The 20,797-nt window shown below is 44.3% G+C and overlaps 1 protein-coding gene across 2 annotated transcripts in view; it reads left to right on the forward strand.

Moving 5' to 3' along the window:
• KCNJ8 (potassium voltage-gated channel subfamily J member 8) overlaps positions 1-18,833 on the forward strand; it is a 40,875-nt gene extending 22,042 nt beyond the window's left edge. For both annotated transcript variants that reach the window (XM_029600178.1, XM_029600179.1), the window contains exon 3: positions 17,727-18,833. In XM_029600178.1, the coding sequence (XP_029456038.1) occupies positions 17,727-18,627 (901 nt within the window). In that variant the 3' untranslated portion in view covers positions 18,628-18,833. The remainder of the gene's footprint in view (positions 1-17,726) is intronic.
• The last annotated feature ends 1,964 nt before the right edge of the window (positions 18,834-20,797 follow it).

A 20,797-nucleotide genomic window follows, 5' to 3' on the forward strand; every position in this document is an offset into this window, starting at 1 on the left:
TATCCACCTTAATGACGGTATAGAAAAGATTTAAATAAATAAATACATAAATAAATAAATAAATATAGGAGAAAGGTCCAAAGTGTTATGTGAAATTAAAAGATGACAAGGATTATTGTGTGGAGAGAGATAAAGATATGGTGGAAATATTAAACAAATACTTCAGTTTGTGTTCACTAAAAAAGACCCTGGAGAAGGACTGTCACTAGTTAGCAACTCTGTGGATGCGGGTGAAATAGAAGACACTCTGTTTACAGAAGAGAATGTATAGGAAGAGCTATGAAAACTGACAGTGGACAAAGCCATGGAGCCTGATGAGGTTCATCCCAGGAAACTGAGGGACCTCAGAGGTGTGTTGGCGGGTCCACTTCATGACCTGTTTAATAGATCCCTGGAAATGGGAGTTGTGCCAAGTCATTGGAGAAGAGCGATGCTGGTCCCAATTCACAAAAGTAGGAGCAGAGTGGAGGCTGGAAACTGTACGCCAGTTAGCCTCACCTTGGTGGTGAGAAAATTAATGGAGACTCTGCTGAAGGAAAGGATAGTGAACCTTCTACATTCAGGAGGATTGCTGGATCCAAGGCAGCATGGATTCACCAGGGGAAGGTCCTTTCAGATAAAACTGATTAATTTTTTTCTTTGATTGGGTGACTAGAGAATTGGATCGATGAAGAGCGCTCATTGTGATCTACTTGGATTTCAGCAAAGCTTTTGATACTGTCCTGCACAGGAGGCTTGTGAATAAAATGAGAAGCTTGGGAGTGAGTGCCAAGGTAGTGGCATGGATTTATGGATAGAAGACAGCATGTGATGGTAAATGGAACCTACTCTGAAGGGAGAACTGTGTAAAGTGGAGTGCCACAAGGATCGGTGTTGGGACCGGTCCTGTTCAATATCTTTGTGAGCAACATTGCGGAAAGGATAGAAGGTAAAGTTTGTCTATTTGTGGATGATACTAAGATATGCAACAGAGTGTGTAACCGTCTCTTTTTAGTCAGTAAGGAGGCCCAGACAACTGATCCGTAAAGATAGACTTTTATTGCCAGCAAGATGCAGCTAAGACAAAGGCTCAGTACAACTGCATGCCACGCCCCCTTAGGAGCAAACTTTTATGCACTTTACAACTCTTATCTTTCACACATGCGTTCTGGTTTTTGCTGAACAAACATTTCACAAACTGCTGAACAAGCATTAGCTAGCATGGTCCTCTAGTAGGTGTAGCTTACGATCAGACTATCGTTTCGTCATTTAATTGACGTGTTAGACATTTTACAGCGGCGTTCGTATTAATACAATACAAATTATTATTCCAAAATGGAGTTACGTTACGCTAAAGGTTAGTGCGCAACTGCGTCATTACGCATTACGTGTCATTTGCGTTGCAAACATTAGTACGTTCAAAATGGCTGTGCGTTTCACTGCTGGCATGGTTAGTCGGAAGACTTTCAGGTGTTTCATTCTTCAGGGGGTCACGAAATTGAGCCCCTTCATTCCCCCCTTTGATACTTCAACTTCGGGTAGAAGGCAGAAGTATCACTCTTTATTAGTGAAGTAACTGAAACGACAAACAAGAATTAATACCAGTGTCATTTAACGTGAGCCCTAAGGCGTTGCTAGGTCGTTGGTTGCTTCACGGGTTTGAGACGGGTGTACCCTATTGGTGTCACCCCCCTTTGTAGCCCGACTTACCCCAGCTAACAAAGTGGCTCAGTTATGTTAGTTGCTTAGAATTCAAGAGAAATTACAAGTTAGTGGTTAGGTACTCATTGTCAGAATCAGCATCAGAATCATCGGTAGTGTCGTAGTCAGATGAATCAGAGGAAGGGAAAGTGGAGACAGACACATACTTATTCATCATCATGACGTGAGCAGCTGCTCGGCGATCAGCAATCTTTTCAATCATGGAACGGAGATTTCTGAAAATAAGAGGTAGACACAAAGGAAATAGAGTACAGGTCAAAAGAAGAAATATCAAAGGAAGGAAAAGCTCTTTAAGCCCCGGTATGGAGGTCAGCCAGTTGGGCAAGGAGGCTGTCCAATCAAGTATTCCAGTCCACGTTTGTACGGGAACATGTGCCAGTCGTATCATTCGATCAGTGATCTCTTCAATGACCTTACTCTTGTCATCAACCTGTAAACAGCAATTAGAAAGATTAAATTTCCCACACACACCCCCTTCCTGTGCCAGGAGGTAGTCCAAAGCCAATCGATTTTGGTAAACAGCTGTTATGATTTTGGTGTTCTGCTTGGCTAGGATGTTGAGAGCCAAGGCAGAATCATTTGTCAGGAGTTCAAGTACTGCTTGTAGTCGGATAATACGATTTAGCATATAAATAGGGGTTCTATACCCATAAGAGCCATCCTCAGCCCATGTGGCAGGGCCGTAATATTGTACAATTCTTTCAGGAGGCCACTCCTGATCTTTCCAGTCTCCAATGGATACTTTAGAATTTCTGCGACGTTTGTTGGGTCTCATGGGACTGTACACTGGGACTCCCAAGGTTTCTCCAGCAGTAATGGGGAGTAGGAAGAAACTGGGTCGTTTTGTAGCCAAGAAGCAAGTGCCATACCAGTGTGTGGGCAATTGTTCATAGGCTCGTCGCCCGCATACAAAATAGTATCCGTCTGGGGCGTTGAAGATGGTAGTTGACACGCCCGCTGCAGTCCATGTCTTGTTTAAAGTTGGTTCAGTCCAGATGGGTGTAGGCATGGTAGAATTTTCAGTTTGCCACCATGTATGGTTAGTTAGATTGGCAGTAAGAACCCCTGTACATGGAGAATTTCCAACAGGTATAGTATAGATACGGGAATGTTGCCGAGATATACATTGTCTGCCAATCACATCAGTCTGGAGTGCCCACTCATATGGATGAGTTTTACGGTTGTAGGTTACAGTTGTATTTAACGTATTAAGATCAGATTGGAATGTCTCTTTGGCTTCCCAAGGCCATTGCTCTCCTGTATTTGTTCCTCCACATACAAAACAGTTCGTGACTTCGAGAGAGAGCGCTATATTCTCAGCCAAATTAACGAACATGTTCTTTGCTTGCTGGGAAATTGTATGTTTCTTCAATTCCTCAGTCACATGAGATATTTCATCGAAGAAAGACTGATAGCCCACTACAGTGGTCTGGTGAATAATTGGACGAGGTTTGTCTCTCCGCTGTGTGATAGTAATGTAAGTCATGGGGTCTTTTCCAGTTCCGTCGATACCAAATCCCCAAGTATCTTGCCAGGGGGATCCTTCACTTCTTATAGGCCATTGTATAGAGACAGTGTTACCAGTTATTTCAGTTAGCCGGCCTATTCCGTGGCAGCCATGGTAACCTCCTCCAGTATAGTCGCAGACTAGAGCCCAGCCTGACAGCGTCAGGTCCCCTCCACATGGTATCCAACTGGATGGATTAGCGGCTCGGTTGTATGGACAGAGGTATTTGTGGTTGTAGACATAGGAATTTTTCCAGGCTTGAGACCCACAATGGAGTGCATTTGGGTGTTTATCAATGGCCTCACAGGCATCGAAGGTTATTGTGACGGTAGTCTCTCCTCCCATAAGAACTTTAGTGGAGTTGATGTAGTACAAGATGCCCTTTCCTTCTGGGATAATACTTGATGTATAGCTTTTTGGTAGACCTGCAGTGAGGGTAATATTGTAGTATTTCTTTTGCTGTCTTATCTGCCCATTGGTTTCCTTTTGTGATGGGATCTGATTTCCCTGTGTGGGCTTTACAATGCATGACAGCTACCTTCTTTGGTGCCCACACGGCATCTAGCAATTGATGTATTTCAGATGCATTGGCTAGTTGTTTCCCTTCAGCTGTTAGGAATCCTCGTTCTTTGTATAAGGCTCCATGTACTTGGATAGTAAGGAAAGCGTACTTTGAGTCAGTATAGATGTTAACAGTTCTTCCCTCTGCCAACTGTAGAGCCCTGGTGAGCGCAATTAGTTCTGCTTTTTGCGCCGATGTCCCTGGGGGTAGGGGCTCGGCTTCGATGATGTCATCTTCGGAGACCACAGCATACCCAGCAACCCGGACTCCATCCATAACCTGGCTGCTTCCATCAGTGAACAAAGTCCAAGCTCCCTGCCAGGGTTGATCGCGTAGATCGGGTCGGCTGGAATGTACGGTGGCCATGATTTCCTCACACTTATGAGTAACTGAAGTAGGAGTTGGAAGTAAGGTTGCAGGATTCAGATTTTTACTGTCTTGTATTTGAATTTCTGGGGTTTCACATAACAAAGCTTGATACTTTACGAGACGTGAATTAGTCATCCATTTTGGCCCATGAGTCTCTAGCAGTCCTTGAATAGTGTGGGGAGTTGTTACGTTCAGAGTTTGACCAAAAGTTAATTTGACTGCTTCTGGAATGAATAAGCATGCAGCCGCGATGCTTCGAAGACACCCAGGCCATCCTTTTGCAACATTGTCCATTCCTTTTGACAGATATGCAACAGGTCGCTCCCATAAGCCTAAGGTTTGAGTCAATACCCCGATGGCCATTCCCTTCTTCTCATCGACGAATAAATGGAATGGTTTCATTACATCTGGCAATCCTAGAGCAGGTGGTTCAATTAAAGCTTCTTTTAATTGACGTAAGCTTGCCAGCTCGGTTCCTTCCCATTGAAAAGGTTGGGACTCGGGTTCTTTACCCCGCAATTTGTCGTACAGGGGTTGAGCAATGACTGCATAGTTAGCAATCCACAGTCTACAGTATCCTGCAGCTCCAAGGAACGCTCGGAGTTCTTTCTTGCAAGTGGGTACAGGTTGACCTCTTATCGAACTGGTGCGAGAAATTCCCAGACAACGTGTTCCTCCACGGATCTGGAAGCCTAAATATTCTACTTCCAATTCACAGATTTGCGCTTTCTTTTTACTTGCACGATATCCTTTTGAGTACAACGTCTTTAGCAGCTGAAGAGTGGATACTGCACATTCGAGATACGTCTCTCGAAACAACAGAAGATCATCCACGTATTGTATTACTGGCCCATACTTCACTTGATACATCTTCAAGTCTTTTGCCAGTTGCTCACCGAACAGCGTAGGTGAGTGCCTAAACCCTTGAGGCAAACGAGTCCATGTGTACTGCTGCTTTATTCCAGTATGTGCATTTTCCCATGTGAAAGCAAAAATCTTTTGACATTCCTCCGCCACCGGGACGGAGAAGAAGGCATCTTTGAGATCAATGACACTGTACCACTTTGATGCAGGGGAGACTTGGGCTAGGATTGAATATGGATTTGGCACGAGGGCTACTAGATCTGCTACTTGACTGTTCACTTTCCTTAGGTCTTGTACTGGTCGATAATCATCAGATCCAGGTTTCTTTACGGGCAACAAAGGGTGTTCCAAGCAGATCGGATTCGTCGAAGAATGCCCAAATCATACAGTCTCTGCAGATGTATCTGGATTCCTTGCCTGGCCATATATGGAATGGGGTATTGAGGTTGATTGATCACCTGTGCATTCTGTTTCATCTCGATCCAAATAGGGATAGCATTGATGGCTATTCCTCCTGGGTTTTGTTCGGCCCACACTTTAGGTACACTATCCATTAGCTGTCTGCGCTTTTCGTTGAGGATGGTGTTTTCTCCATATCGGTGCGTAGTGATGTGTTCAACTATGGGGAGATGCAATCTCCATTCTTCTTGGAGTGGGCAGATGAGAGAGACTGGGTTATCAGCGAAGGATGCTTTGATTTCTCCAGTAGATTCGAATTGTAAATTGGCTCTTAATTTGCAAAGGAGGTCTCTCCCTATGAGTGGGACTGGGCATCCCGGGACATAGAGGAACTGATATGATACTAATTGTCCCCCTACTCAAACCTGTCATTTTTGGAGAAAAGGAGCGATGAGTGGCTTTCCAGAGGCTCCGACGATGGAAATATTTTTTGAAGTGGGCGTGGTGATAGCGGTAGTCATGACTGATCTTTGTGCCCCGGTGTCTAACAATCCTTTAAACGTCTCAGTCCCTACTTTAATTTCCACTAAGGGATCCAGGGGAAGATTTCCCCTGTCTAGTCATGTTTCACTGTCTTCGCCAGAAGTTTCTCCTACGGCCATCTGCCATTCAGCTTCTTTTGGTTTGGACGGAGTATATCCTTCCTGCTTTACTTGCAGGGATTCCGGGCACTCAGACTTCCAGTGTCCTTCTTGTCTACAGAATGCACATTGATTGGCTCCCAACGGCATCCTTCCCCCTCTAAACGATCCTCCTCTACTTGCTCGTCCACTGGCTGGCCCCCTTAAGGGCGACCTGCCCCTTCCTCTCGGTCCAGGATATCCTTGATAGTGCCTGGACGAGTTCCCGAAATTAGTTTCTTCCAACGCTGCGGCTAACAGACTAACACTTTCTCTTAACTTTCTACTTTCTTTCTTTTCCTTCTTATCTCCGTCCGGCTCTCGGTTTACATAAACTTTGTCGGCCATAGCTTTTAATTGGCTAATAGTCATTCCCTCAAATCCTTCTGACTTCTGTAACTTCCGGCGGATATCGGGACAGGATTGTCCGACGAAACTCATCACTATCACGGACTGACTTTTGGGGTCCTCTGGATCAAACGGACTGTATTGCCGATATGCGTCCATCAATTGCTCCAAAAAGATTCCGGGGGTCTCGTCTCTCCCTTGCACCACGTCTTGGATCTTTCCCATGTTCACAACTTTCTTCTTTCCTTTCTTTAATGCTTCAAGAAATGCTTTTTGATATGCAGCAATGCGCTCGCGCCCTGCCGTGGTCTGGAAATCCCAGTGGGGATCGGCGACTGGGGCTTGTTCTTTCACCGCTTCATCTGGATTACCATCTGACCCAGCTCCCAGCCGAACTGCTTCTTCCAGATTTAATTGTATTTGTCGGCGCTCTTCGGTGGTGAAAAGGATGGAGGCGAGATGCCGAATGTCAGCCCAGTTAGGGTTATGGGCTGCAAAAATTCCCCGTAAAAAATCTATCATCTGATCTGGTTTGTCAGCATAAGAGGGGCCAAGCTGTTTCCAGTTAAAAAGATCACTGGAAGTGAAAGGTATGTAAGTAAATAACTTTATTGTTTGCGTAGTATGATATTCGTTTTCTTCAGTCGGGACCACGGGAACTATGGTGGTCATTTCCCTAATTGGTAGTTGCAAACTTGCGGCTTGAGTTTTACTGCGAGTGCCGCCGGCTACGGACGACTCGCTGCCGTCTTCAACTTTTGCCGCTGCTGCTTCAAGCCGTGCTTCGGGAATCGGCACTAGTTCAGAATCGGCTTGGGCATTGGCGGGGGCTGAGGGAACTGGTGGCGCATTAAACGGTTGAGGGTAGCTGGGGGCATACGGTGGCAGCAGAAGATGTTCTGCGTCGGACGGTACTGCAGGCGGCAGGGGTTTAATTTTTTTTTCTTGAGTCCGTGCATTCCCTTGCACTACAAACATGGCCGCCGCAGATGACGCATGATCTTTTATTCCCAAGATGGCCGCCCTTCCCTTTCTCTTCCGGTTTGGGGACTTCCGGTCTCCCATCTTGTTCACTTGCGCCACCATTACGAGGGCGGCTCCCTCCACTAACTTCTTCGCCCATGACGGAGGATTCTCAATAACTGCAATCCAAGCAGTTATGTACGGCTTATCCTCAGGGCAACCCGAATTCCCTTCTTGCGTAACTATATTCAGGACCCTAATGGCCGTTTGGAAATTGAAAGTTCCTGCCGGAGGCCAATTTACACACAAACTGGGCCACCTGTGGGTGCATCGCTGAATCATTCCGGGTTTCGTACATTTACGTTTATCGAACACTTCACTGTAGTGTTCCGTCATAGCTTTTAGTGGAGTTGAGTAGCCCCCTCCCATTAGGATAGAATCACAGACAGAGAAGGGAAGGGAAGACGGATAGGTAAGGGGTCCGTATCCGCCAGACACAAAAGGGTCACAATCGCCCCGACTAGGACGCGGTCAGCCCGGCCTAGAACTGCGAGGCCATTCACTCTCTTTCACACAACAAGAAACCTATTTCCGCTATCATATACTTTACTTTTAAATTTCTTTTTATGCGCGTGGCTTTCGGAATACAATTCCTACTAAACCACGGCGTGGGGTGTGATCAAAGCCCCCTCGGTCCGCTTGGGGATGGACCGGTTATTTGCTACTCTTTTAGCTATTCTTCACTTCTCCCACCATTCCCATAATACTCGCCTGCAGGGTTCTTCCGATCGTCACGAAAGCCTTCTTCCCGGATCACCAGCCCAGAGGTCTCAGGAGAATTTCTGCGGAACGGTCCCCTCAGAAACCTGATCGCTGAACTCAGCGGTGGCCACTCACCAGGTGCGTCTGGGGGATCGCTCCGCCACCAAACTACCGGACCCACTGGGGGGCTAAAATAGCGTCCCCGGTACCTCCTGGCTGGCTCGCCAAATGTAACCGTCTCTTTTTAGTCAGTAAGGAGGCCCAGACAACTGATCCGTAAAGATAGACTTTTATTGCCAGCAAGATGCAGCTAAGACAAAGGCTCAGTACAACTGCATGCCACGCCCCCTTAGGAGCAAACTTTTATGCACTTTACAACTCTTATCTTTCACACATGCGTTCTGGTTTTTGCTGAACAAACATTTCACAAACTGCTGAACAAGCATTAGCTAGCGTGGTCCTCTAGTAGGTGTAGCTTACGATCAGACTATCGTTTCGTCATTTAATTGACGTGTTAGACATTTTACAGCGGCGTTCGTATTAATACAATACAAATTATTATTCCAAAATGGAGTTACGTTACGCTAAAGGTTAGTGCGCAACTGCGTCATTACGCATTACGTGTCATTTGCGTTGCAAACATTAGTACGTTCAAAATGGCTGTGCGTTTCACTGCTGGCATGGTTAGTCGGAAGACTTTCAGGTGTTTCATTCTTCAGGGCGTCACGAAATTGAGCCCCTTCAAGTGGACACACCGGAAGAAGAAGAGAGAATGAGACGAGATTTAAGGAACCTTGAACAGTGGTTGATGATATGGCAGCTGGGATTCAATGCCAAGAAGTGCAGAGTCATGCATCTGGGGTGTTGTAATCCAAAAGAGCTGTAAGTAATAGGGGGTGAAGGGCTGTTGTACACATAGCAAGAGAGGGACCTGGGGGTGATATTGTCTCGCAATCTGAAGACGGCGAAGCAATATGACAAGGTGATAACTAAAGCCAAAAGAATGCTGGGCTGCATAGAGAGAGGAGGTGATAATCCCCTTGTACAGATCCTTGGTGAGACCTCACCTGGAGTATTGTGTTCAGTTCTAGAAACGGTATCTCAAAAGGGACAGAGACAAGATGGAGGTGGCCCAAAGAAGGGCGACAAAAATGGTGAGGGTTTCCATGAAATGGCTTATGAGGAGAGGTTGATGGACTTAAATATGTTTACCCTGGAGGAGAGGAGGTGCAGGGGAGATATGATACAGACCTTCAGATACCTGAAAGATTTTAATGACGCAAAATCAAGGTCACGTGATGTGATGGGCTGAGGAAGACGTGCTTTCTTGAGATCTGAGGACCAGCTGCCTTTTATCCGCTGATATCTTAGCCATCCCGAGCAAAATCGGCCAGATTCCTTTCCAAACCTGAGGATCTTTTGTCAATTGACAAGTATATGCATAAATCACTGGGAATCATGGCTCTTAAAGGAAGAAAAAAGAAAAACTGAGGCCTGCTCCAGAAAAGCACGCTGCAGACGTAGGGGATAGTACAGACCTGGCCCCATTGCAGGCCACCTTGGATGTTCTTTCAGAGAAAGTTATGCTAGCAGTAGTGGCGGCATTGGATGCTAGGTTTGACAACCTCTTCTCTCAGATATCCACGGTCCAGAAATCGCTGGAAGATTTACATCCACACCTGGAAGTATTAGAGGGCTGCATATCAACCTTAGATGATGACTCTAACACCTCTGCCAGGCAGCTAGCGTCCCTGGAGACCCAAATTAAATCATACAAGGAAATGCTGGATGACCTGGAGAACAGATCCCGATGAAATAACCTGCTCTTCACAGGTCTCCCAGAATCTATCACAGAGGCTAATTTAGCCAGCGTTTTGGAGAAATGGCTGCCTGATGCACTAGAGATTCTGTCACTTGCCACCTTTTTACAGATAGAGCTCACAGACTGGGAATCAGAAAACCTGAGGATTCCAGACCCAGAACCACAATTCTTAACAGAGCTCACAAGCAGGAAATATTGGCAAGTCTTGTGGGGGTCAGGAGGCCCCCCCAAGCTGGCCAAAAGTCCCTGGGGGTCCAGCGGGGGTCTGGGAGCGATCTCCTGCGCTCGTGACGTCGGGGGACAGGAACCAAAATGGCGCCAGTGCTACCTTTGCCCTGGCGCCATTTCTATTAACGCAGCCGTGGCCCGAGAGTGGAAGATCACAACGGGACCCCCCCACTGGACCTCAGGTAATTTAAAACATTTTGGGGGGTTTGGGAGGGTGGGGGATTTATTTTAAAGGGTCGGGGTGGGTTTTAGGGTTGTTTTAGTGTGCCGGTTTTCCCGCCCTCCCCCTTCCCCTCCCCCTCCCCCAATTTACGATTTTTGACGATAAATCGGGGGAATTCCTATTGTATCGTGCCTCTAACGATTTTTGACGATTTAAAATATATCGGACGATTTTTTAAATCGTCAAAAAACGATTCACATCCCTACTTCTTTGATCCTCTCGCATTGCTTTAGAAAACTCCTGCCAGTCCTATAAACCTTGTACCCCTTTGCCCCTTTGTGAAACATTAGTCTGCTATTTATGCCACTTGTGATGCTTCACTCTTAGCTTTTAATGGAAAACAAAAAAACCTAATGAAATGAATAAACAAAATTTTTGTTTGTATTGAAACTAATGAAACAAATATGGGTCCCAACAAAATGAATGAATGAATGAACCAAAACAATTTTTTTCTTCTGCACATTCCTATTAAATAATAGAGTTTGCCATACCTGCTGTTTCTCAGGATCATTGGAATCTCCTTAAAGCTTCTGCCTACATAAATAATATCATACAATGACAGAGGAAGAGTCAATAGACCACTCAGCTGCTTAGTTGCACTTGGCATGCAAAAAGGAGCACACAAAGGAGCTCCTTTGTGCATACGATGGAGAGTGCAATCCTTGGTGCATAGTGTTTTCAGCATCCTCCCACACTAAATATGCCATTGGGGGATGGGACTACAGCTGACAAAGACAGCTCAGTGGGCAGACAGACTTGACAATCTTAGGCAAATTTCTCCCGCAAACAAGCACAAGATGACAAATGCCTGGAAGCTCTGGTGGGAAGCAGTACAAAGAGGCTAATTCAACTCTGCCCCATGGATGCTGGCTCTGGTAGTGGGAGGCCCACCTAGTAACTCGAGTTGAGGTTTAGGTATTAGTGTAGGGGTTAGGGGCCACTTTGACATTCAATGTGAGACGTACGAACAGAACAGTGTTCTCTTGTGAACATTTGATGACCCTCGGAGTGAGGAAACTCACCCAAAGATGAGATTTGTGCAATGTTCTCTCAACCTAGCTTGATGTTACCCAGGTAGAGAGTACTATATATGTCTTTTGTCCTAAGCATCCAGAGTTCCATGTATTTGTTACTAAAATTAGAAAACTTGAGAGAATTTACATGTATATACAAAAGGCTGAATTTTTAAAGCATTGCTCATGCTAAAAGTTCCTTATATGTGAGTATGTGAGCAGCGTGTGAGTGATGTGGATTTTAAAGGCCACTAATTATGTGAATGTATGCGTGTGGGCAGGCTAAAAAAACGGGGATTCAGAAAAGGGCCAAGGCATGGATTAAGCATGGGTGTTCTGTAGTGGGGCCAACAGTTACGCATGTAAATATATATTGAAACTGAAGGCACAGCATGCGGCAGTTTGTTAGCTGCATATATTTACTGCTGCTTCTGATGAAGTGTAAGTCTGCAGAAATCGCATTTTAGTCCTTACATGACAGGGTATGGGGTCCAGGTCCACTGGGGGGAATACAGGCTGAAAAACCAGAGGAATCTGGATGACCTCAAGATAGACTGGGCAAACTGGTAGACTACTTGGTAAAACTGGGAATGTATTTCGTTTATGTTTTAAAATCTGCTTACCTGCATTAATTAAAATCGACAAAGTCCTATGGAAGATATGTGAAGTATGTTTGCTTCAGTAAAGTCTTAAAATTAGATGCACACTTACATGCAACAGGCATATTTTACATCATACGCATGCATGATTTAAAATTCCTGCATATGTCCGCCCGTGAGCTCATACGCGCATGTTTGGACACACACATGTTTGTTTTAAAGTTACTTCATCCAAGGAGATGCAGAAATATTAAGTCAGTCCCAAACTTCAAGGTTAATAATGTAGAAATAATTTTTTTATTTTTCATAGCGGCAAACTCCATTGCTCAAAACAGCTCAGATTTCAAAAGAGGGTTCCCCGACACGGACCCGTGTTTCGCCAAACTCGGCTGCATCGGGAGGGACAATAATTTTATGCAGCATTCATAAGCTATAAAATAAAGAGAATTTAAATGAAGTAGTAACAGGGACAGGTACAAAATGGATCAAATTAATATACAGCATAAATTCAAAATCGTGACACATACCTTCAAAGTTCTATGTTTTAGCATAGTTTCATTGCAAGGAGAGCAAACAGTACAAACAGACCTTGGCATTTAAAGAGACTGAGAATTTTAGCGCCAAACGTTTTGGCCAATCAGAACACACCAGCACTGTACAGTTTTAACCAATCAAAATCAAGAACCAAAAATGTAAGCAAAAATACAATGAAAATAACAGTGATGATAGAAATACGAAATTAAAAAAAGAATTGCCACTCTATTTCATTATTTAACCCTTGGGGTGTCAGGCTATTTAGTCTAAAAATCCACTTTTGTTCCCGATGAGTCAAAATATCAGAATAATTCCCACCCCGGGGTGGCAACGGCACCACATCAATAACATAAAATTTTAAATCGCATTCAGTGTGACCTGAGGTAATCCAATGGGTAACCAAGGGGGCTGTTTCCCTGCCATTTTTGATATTTGAATGGTTCTCGATAATTCGGGTCCTAATGGGGTAGGAAGTTTTCCCCACGTACAGTTTTGAGCAAGGACATACTATCCTGGTATCGCACGCGATAAGGGACTTTTCCCGTGCGAAAGGTCCCTTATCATGTGCAAGCTGCTTGGAAAATGAGGCCCGGAATTTGCTGCTATGAAAAATAAAAAATTATTTCTACATTATTAACCTTAAAGTTTGGGACTGACTTAATATTTCTGCATCTCCTTGGATGATTGAACTTAATAGTTGGAGTGCAGTTCCCTGCTCCTCTACTGTGCTTTTGTTTTAAAGTTACTGTCATAGTGTATAGTGTAGAATTGGGCATGTATCTGGTATATTAGAATAAGTGTGAGTGAGAGAGGGAGTCAAAATGAGAATGAAAGGAAAATTATATCTAGATTAGGGCCTAATTCACATGATCGGGCCAAAGGCAGTGGGGTGCTATTTTGGACCATAGTACCGCCTGGGCCCAGAGCCTATAGGGTGCTCTGGGCCTCCATTACCCCATCAATGATTATTTTGAGGTAAATGAAGTCTGGGGGTGGGGGGGAGGGCGCTATGGATAATATTTGCTTGTAGGGATTCTGGGGAGGGATGGATACATTTGGCCTACAGGGCCAGGTTTTATTGTAAAGAGTCAGGGATGGGAGAAGGGGGTGGAGTATCGTTTAAGGTATAAAAAAAAGTATATTTTAATTTTAAAACATCTGGCAGCCGGGGAGATGGGACAACAGGTCTAGGCAGAACCCAGGGGCTTTTATTAGACTTGGGAGGTGGGGGGGGGGGGGGGGGCGCGTCTATGGCAATGAGCAGTCCCTTTAAGACTAGGTCGTGGGTGCCTTGGGATGTGCATTAACTCCCAAGGTATCCTTGGGAAATTAAAAACTCTGTTGTTAATTTCAAGTTAAATAATGTGCCTTGGGAAACCGAGCAGCTTTATTAGGTTTACATATTTTAAGGTAGTAATGAACTCATTAGCATGAATTTGCATGCCAATGAGTTCATTTGAATAAGTGAAGCTCCGGGCCTAACACAGCTTTAATGACTGAGGTCCTTAGTTTGAGAGATGATATGAATGTTCTATGGAGTATTCATTAAAGCAGGTCAAAGTAAGAGACAAAAGCAAGTGCAACATTACTGTCAAGAAAAAGTTGCACTGTCCATTTAAAAGCTGCTTTTGCATGGGAAAAGACTAAACAATCTTAAAATATAGTGGAAACGAGAAATTGTGAATATGATCTAGCAGAGTCACAGGCTTGTGTAAGATCACTTTATTATTTTTTTCCATATATATACAAGTTTTAAAAGTTTACACATTGTTCCTATAGGGCTTGATGTAATAAGGGAAGCATTAAAATTTGGCATGGAAATTCAGAGCATGGTTTTTTAATGCACTCACTAACATTTTTTTAACTCTTGAAGTAGTAAACTAATGCGCATTTACTTGCACAATACTCAAAGAAACCAGAGTTGCCTAGGCAAGAAGTGCACATTAACTCAGGAGAGTCTCTACAATGTACACAAGTTTAAAATTAAAACAAGTACAAATCATGTTTTATGCATATTAAAATGTTTGTGCACAAAATAATCTTTGCTTATATTGTAAGCAGAAAACATGCTTTGTGTGCGTAAAGCATGTTTTCTACATATAAGTCCCAACTTCAGGTCCTGACAACAAACTCCTGCTTTTGCCCATAGACTAAAACTAGCACTGGAAACATTACTCCATCTCTGATCAGGAGTAAAATTTTCAACATTAAGGGGCGGATTTTCAGAGCCCTGCTCGCGTAAATCCGCCCAAAACCGGGCGGATTTACGCGAGCAGGGCCCTGCGCGCCGGGAAGCCTATTTTACATAGGCCTCCCGGCGCGCGCAGAGCCCCGGGACTCGCGTAAGTCCCGGGGTTCTCCGAGGGGGGCGTGTCGGGGGCGTGTCGGGGGGCGGGCCCGGTCGTCGCGGCGTTTCGGGGGTGTGTCGGCAGCGTTTTGGGGGCGGGTATGGGGGCGTGGCTACGGCCCGGGGCGGTCCGGGGGCGTGGCCGCGCCCTCCGTACCCGCCCCCAGGTCGCGGCCCGGCGCGCAGGAGGCCCGCTGGCGCGCGGGGATTTACGCCTCCCTCTGGGAGGCGTAAATCCCGCAACAAAGGTAAGGGGGGGTTTAGATAGGGCCGGGCGGGTGGGTTAGGTAGGGGAAGGGAAGGGAAGGTGAGGGGAGGGCAAAGGAAAGTTCCCTCCGAGGCCGCTCCGATTTCGGAGCGGCCTCGGAGGGAACGGGGGTAGGCTGCGCGGCTTGGCGCGCGCCGGCTATACAAAATCCATAGCCTTGCGCGCGCCGATCCAGGTTTTTAGCAGATACGCGCGGCTCTGCGCGTATCTACTAAAATCCAGCGTACTTTTGTTTGCGCCTGGAGCGCAAACAAAAGTAGGCTATTCGCGCGCCTTTTAAAATCCGCCCCTAAGAAAACATGATTTAAGCCAGAACTCCTCTATGCATTGGAGGGTAATAACTAATCCTTCATTAACATGGGATTTCCATGCAAAGGTGCTAAGCCATGCTCATATTTTATGCACATTTAGGGGTAGATTTTTAAAGGTGCTCATGAACTTCCATGTGCGCGCTTCCTGGTGTGCACACATGGACACTCTGATTTTATAACATGCGCGTGCCGGCATGCGTATGTTATAAAATTGGTGGGCCGCACGCACATGTGTGCCGGATTTTGTAATACGCGCACGTATGTGCGGGCGACAAATGCAAGGCGTGGAGACTTCCGCAATTTTCACATGGCGACACATTCCAACCTTCCCCAGTTCCCTACACCCCTACCTAACCTCCCTTCCCCTTCCCCTTTCCTCCTTACCCCTAAATCCTACCTTTTTTCTTTTTTTCTTTTTGTTCTGCAACTTACTTCAACTCCCGAGCTAAAGAAAGTTGCATGCGCTGGCAGCCAGCCAGCGCGTGAGGCTCTGGGACAAGGAACAATGGCGCTATCCCGGCCCGCCCCTTGCCGGAAGGCTGGCACTTGTGCACGTACCAGCCTTTATGCACGTGGCCAGGCTTTGTGGCAAATTCTGGCTTAAATCATGCATTTCATATCCTCCGTATCTTCCCCAGCTTACATCTTTCTGAAGAAATTAACACGAAACTGTACTTAAACATATGCAACACTATATTTTATCCTGTTACCAGATTCTACCAAGTTCAATGTTATTTACTTACTTATTTACTTATTAACCTGCTTTTTAGTTATTAACTGGTTAACCATTTTATATACTTCTCTCAAATTAACTATTTATGTTCATTTATGTTTATTTATGTTTCATTATGTTTTCTCAAATTAACTATGTTCAATGTAAACCGCTAAATGTTCAATGTAAACCGCTAAATGTTCAATGTAAACCGCTAAATGATCGTTTCCTTAGCGATAGTTATGGTTCCTTGTAAACCGGGGTGATATGTATACTATACAGGAACCCCGGTATATAAATTCTTTAAATAAATAAATAAATAAATTGGCTCGGTGCACACAAGGCCCGGCCACGTGCGTAAAGGACGGATTTTATGCATGCAGACAATTTAAAGTATACCCAATATTTTTATGTGCAAAACTCCCCTCTGCATTTGGAGTAAAGTTTGCATATCAAAATGTGCACACATCTGCTAATAAAACTGTGTGTTCTGCTGAGCGCATCTTATTACACCAGGTCTATCAAAAATGATGCTGCAGCATTCCAGCCTGAGCTTGCATCAGCTTAAAGCCAGGAGTCTGTTAGATTTAGAGACATTGTTGTATATGAGTTTGGGTGAATAGATATAGGTAAGGCTGTGAATAGAGTTTGGAACATTAGTGGGAGGATATGGTAGCCCCTGCTCCTGCATGCTCTGAATATATATACGGTATATATTTTTTTTACAAAGAACTGATTTTATAACTATTTTTAATAGATTATTTAATCATATTCACCTTCTAGAGGTCAAAAGAAAGTTGAAAGAATTCAATTTATATTTATGATGACTAGGATGGTAATTGAAATCAGTTGATCAACATCATTCAGTGCATGATGTAATCTCCGTGAATCATGAAAGAAAGATGGTCTTGTAGATAAAAATTGTGGGTGCGCATGCATGTGTGTGTGTGTGTGTGTGTATTTATTTATTTATTTATCTATCTATCTATCTATCTATCTATCTATCTATCTACAAGACCACCTTTGTGATAAGAAAACGTTTTGGGTACTTTTGTGTTGCTGCTGAAAGAGTACATGTAATTTTTGTTTTGAAAAAAATCGGCACGTCTGTTTGCTGGCACAATTTTGAAATGTCAGGTTTTAGCCAAGGATTTAATTTCCTGTAGATTTTTGAAAACAGAAAAGTTGCACAGAAAATTTACACAAGGAAAAATGTAGGAAAAAAATGATGTGAAACATTTGCCTTAGCATTTGTGGGTTGTTAGACCTCTAACCATTTTTATAATTTCTGTTCAATTATTTCATGGATTTGTTACTGAAATTGCAGGAAAGAAAGAAGTATTTTTTCAAAAGTGTACAAAGAAACTGATTTACAAATGTTGGTATATTTTGTACCTGCAGACTTTATCCTAATGCAGGAAGTTTGAAAATTGTTCTTTCAATATTGTTTACTTGTTCAGTTTTTGGTTTGATATGCATAGGTAACAAAAGTTGTTTTTTCATCTTTTCTTTAGGTCTTTCACCTCAGCTTTTCTCTTTTCCATTGAGGTTCAAGTAACCATAGGCTTTGGGGGAAGAATGATGACTGAAGAGTGTCCTTTAGCAATTACAGTCTTGATTGTGCAGAATATTGTGGGTTTAATCATCAATGCAATCATGTTGGGATGTATATTCATGAAAACAGCTCAGTCTCACAGACGGGCAGAGACCTTGATTTTTAGTCGACATGCAGTGATCACCATACGGAATGGAAAGCTTTGTTTCATGTTTCGGGTGGGAGACTTGAGAAAGAGCATGATCATTAGTGCCTCAGTGCGTATTCAAGTAGTCAGAAAAACAACTACTCCTGAAGGAGAGGTCATCCCTATTCACCAGATAGACATTCCAGTAGAAAATCCTATTGTAAGCAACAACATCTTCCTTGTGGCTCCATTGATCATTTGCCATGTCATAGACAAACGTAGCCCTCTTTATGAAATATCTGCTTCTGATATCATAAGCCAAGACCTAGAAGTTATAGTGATACTTGAAGGAGTAGTTGAAACTACTGGCATCACAACTCAAGCAAGAACCTCCTACATAGCAGAAGAAATCCAATGGGGCCATCGTTTTGTATCTATTGTTACAGAAGAAGAAGGGGTATATTCAGTTGATTATTCAAAGTTTGGCAACACAATCAAAGTTGCAACTCCTTGCTGTAGTGCAAGGGAGTTGGATGAAAAACCTTCCATACTTATCCAAACTCTACAAAAAAGTGAGTTGTCTCATCAGAACTCTTTGAGGAAACGTAATTCTATGAGGAGGAATAACTCAATGAGACGGAACAACTCTATGAGGAGAAACAACTCATCCCTCATAGTGCCTAAAGTGCAATTCATCACACCAGATGGGAATCAAAATACATCAGAAACATGATGACTGTGAAAGGAGAGCTCATAGTTATCAAAGTCTGAGATATTAAATAGCATGTCAACAAACTGCTATGTGAACTTGTACAATTTATTGTTAAAATGTTTTTAATAGGAATTAAGAAAACACTTAAGATATCAATAAGTAATAATAGAACCTTAAGTAATGAAAGAATCAGTCATCAATCAATCAATCAATCTATGTATATATATATATATATATATATATATATATATATATATATATATATATATTTAATAGAGATGTGAATCGTGTCCTCGATCGTCTTAACGATCGATTTCGGCTGGGAGGGGGAGGGAATCGTATTGTCGCCATTTGGGTTTTTAAAATATCGTTAAAATCGTTAAAATCGTGAACCGGCACACTAAAACACCCTAAAACCCACCCCGACCCTTTAAAATAAATCACCCACCCTCCCGAACCCCCCCCCCCCAAAATGCCTTAAATTACCTGGGGGTCCAGCGGGGGTCCGGAACGACCTCCTGCAATCGAATCGTGTTGTCTTCAGCCGGCGCCATTTTGCGCCGCCATTTTGCAAAATGGCGGCGATAAAAGGAGGGATAAGGGTGTTGGATTTGGGAGGGAGAAGGGAAAAGGGAAATTAAGCTGCTGGGTTTGAGCAGGGGATGACAGTATAGGGTTCGAGTAGGGTAAGGGAATGGGAAAGAAGAGTAAGGCTGCTAGGGTTGTGGGGCTAGGGTTAGTGGTAGCACTAGCCCTGAGACTGCTGGGGTTATGGAGATAAGTGTAGTGGCAACACTTGCCCTGAGTGCTGGAGTTGAGGTGGAAGAGAAAGGATAAGAGTGCTGGGATAGGGTAGGGGAAGAGGCATGAGAGATGAGACTGCTGGGGTCCAGCAGGGAGGAGAAGGGGAGTGCTGTAAGTGGGTCTACTAGGGCAAGGGAAAGAAAGGATGGCACTGCTGGAGTCTATCAGGTGTAGTAAGGATAATAATGCTGGGGTTGAACAGGGGAGAGGGAAGATGAGAGATTAGAATGAAGGGTTCAGGTCCTGTGGAGGCATGGGAAGGAATTTTTCACTTAGCTCACATAAAATTGTGGAATTCATTTGCAAAGGATGCAGTGAAATCATTGGGCCAGATTTTAATAGGTATGCGTGGGCGTAGATTTGTGCGTGCAACCCGGTGCGCACAAACCTAAGCCTGATTTTATAACATGCGCGTGCAGCCGTGTGCAGCCATGTGCAGCTGCACGCATGTTATAAAATCCAGGTCGGCTCACGCAAGAGGGTGCACACTTGTGCACCTTGCATGCACCGAGCCCTAGGGGAGCCCCAATGGCTTTCCCCATTCCCTCTGAGGGAGGATGTAGGTCCCTCTCCCTCAGCGCCAGGCCTTGGAGCGGCCTCGGAAGGAACTTTCTTTTCGCTCCCCACCACCTTCCCCTCCCTTCCCCTATCTAACCCGCCCCCAGCCCTACCTAAATCCCCCCCCCCCCCACACCTTTGTTCTCTTTTTTATGCCTGCCCGAGGCAGGCGTAACTTGCACGCACCGGCCAGCTGCCGTGCCGGAAGCCTCGGTCCTGCCCCCGGACTGGCGCCCTGCCCACGCCCCCACCCCCTTCCCACCCCTTTTTCAAACCCTGGGACATACGCTCATCCTGGGGCTTGCACGCGTCGCCGAAACTATGCAAAATAGGCTCGGCATGCACAGGATGGGTTTTAAAGGGTAACACGCGTATGTTACGCACGTAACCCTTTGAAAATCTGCCCCATTTAGCGCAGCTGGGTTTAAAAGGGTTTAGCAAATTCCTGGAGGAAAAGTCTATAAACCATGGACTTGGGAAAGCCACTACTTACTTTTGGTTGTGAGCATGAAGGATTGGACCAGATTTATGAGGCAATTCGGCAAGATGTGTTTTAGTTTTGATATGCTATTGTTATTTATTCTGTGTGTTCTTACTCTGTTTTTTGGATTGATTTTTATGTGCTATTATGTATGTTTTAACTTTGTGAACTGCTACACTTTTCTAAAGTACGTGTTATGTACAGTAACAATTTTAAAATAAATAAATAAAATATTCCTTGGGATCCTACTTGTACTAGTGACCTGGTTTGACCACTATTGGAAACAGGATGCTGGGCTTGATGGACCTTTAGTCTGACCCAATATGGCATTTCTTATGTTTTTATAAA

Source organism: Rhinatrema bivittatum, chromosome 4, assembly GCF_901001135.1.
Source record: "Rhinatrema bivittatum chromosome 4, aRhiBiv1.1, whole genome shotgun sequence".
NCBI classification, from domain to species: Eukaryota; Metazoa; Chordata; class Amphibia; order Gymnophiona; family Rhinatrematidae; genus Rhinatrema; species Rhinatrema bivittatum.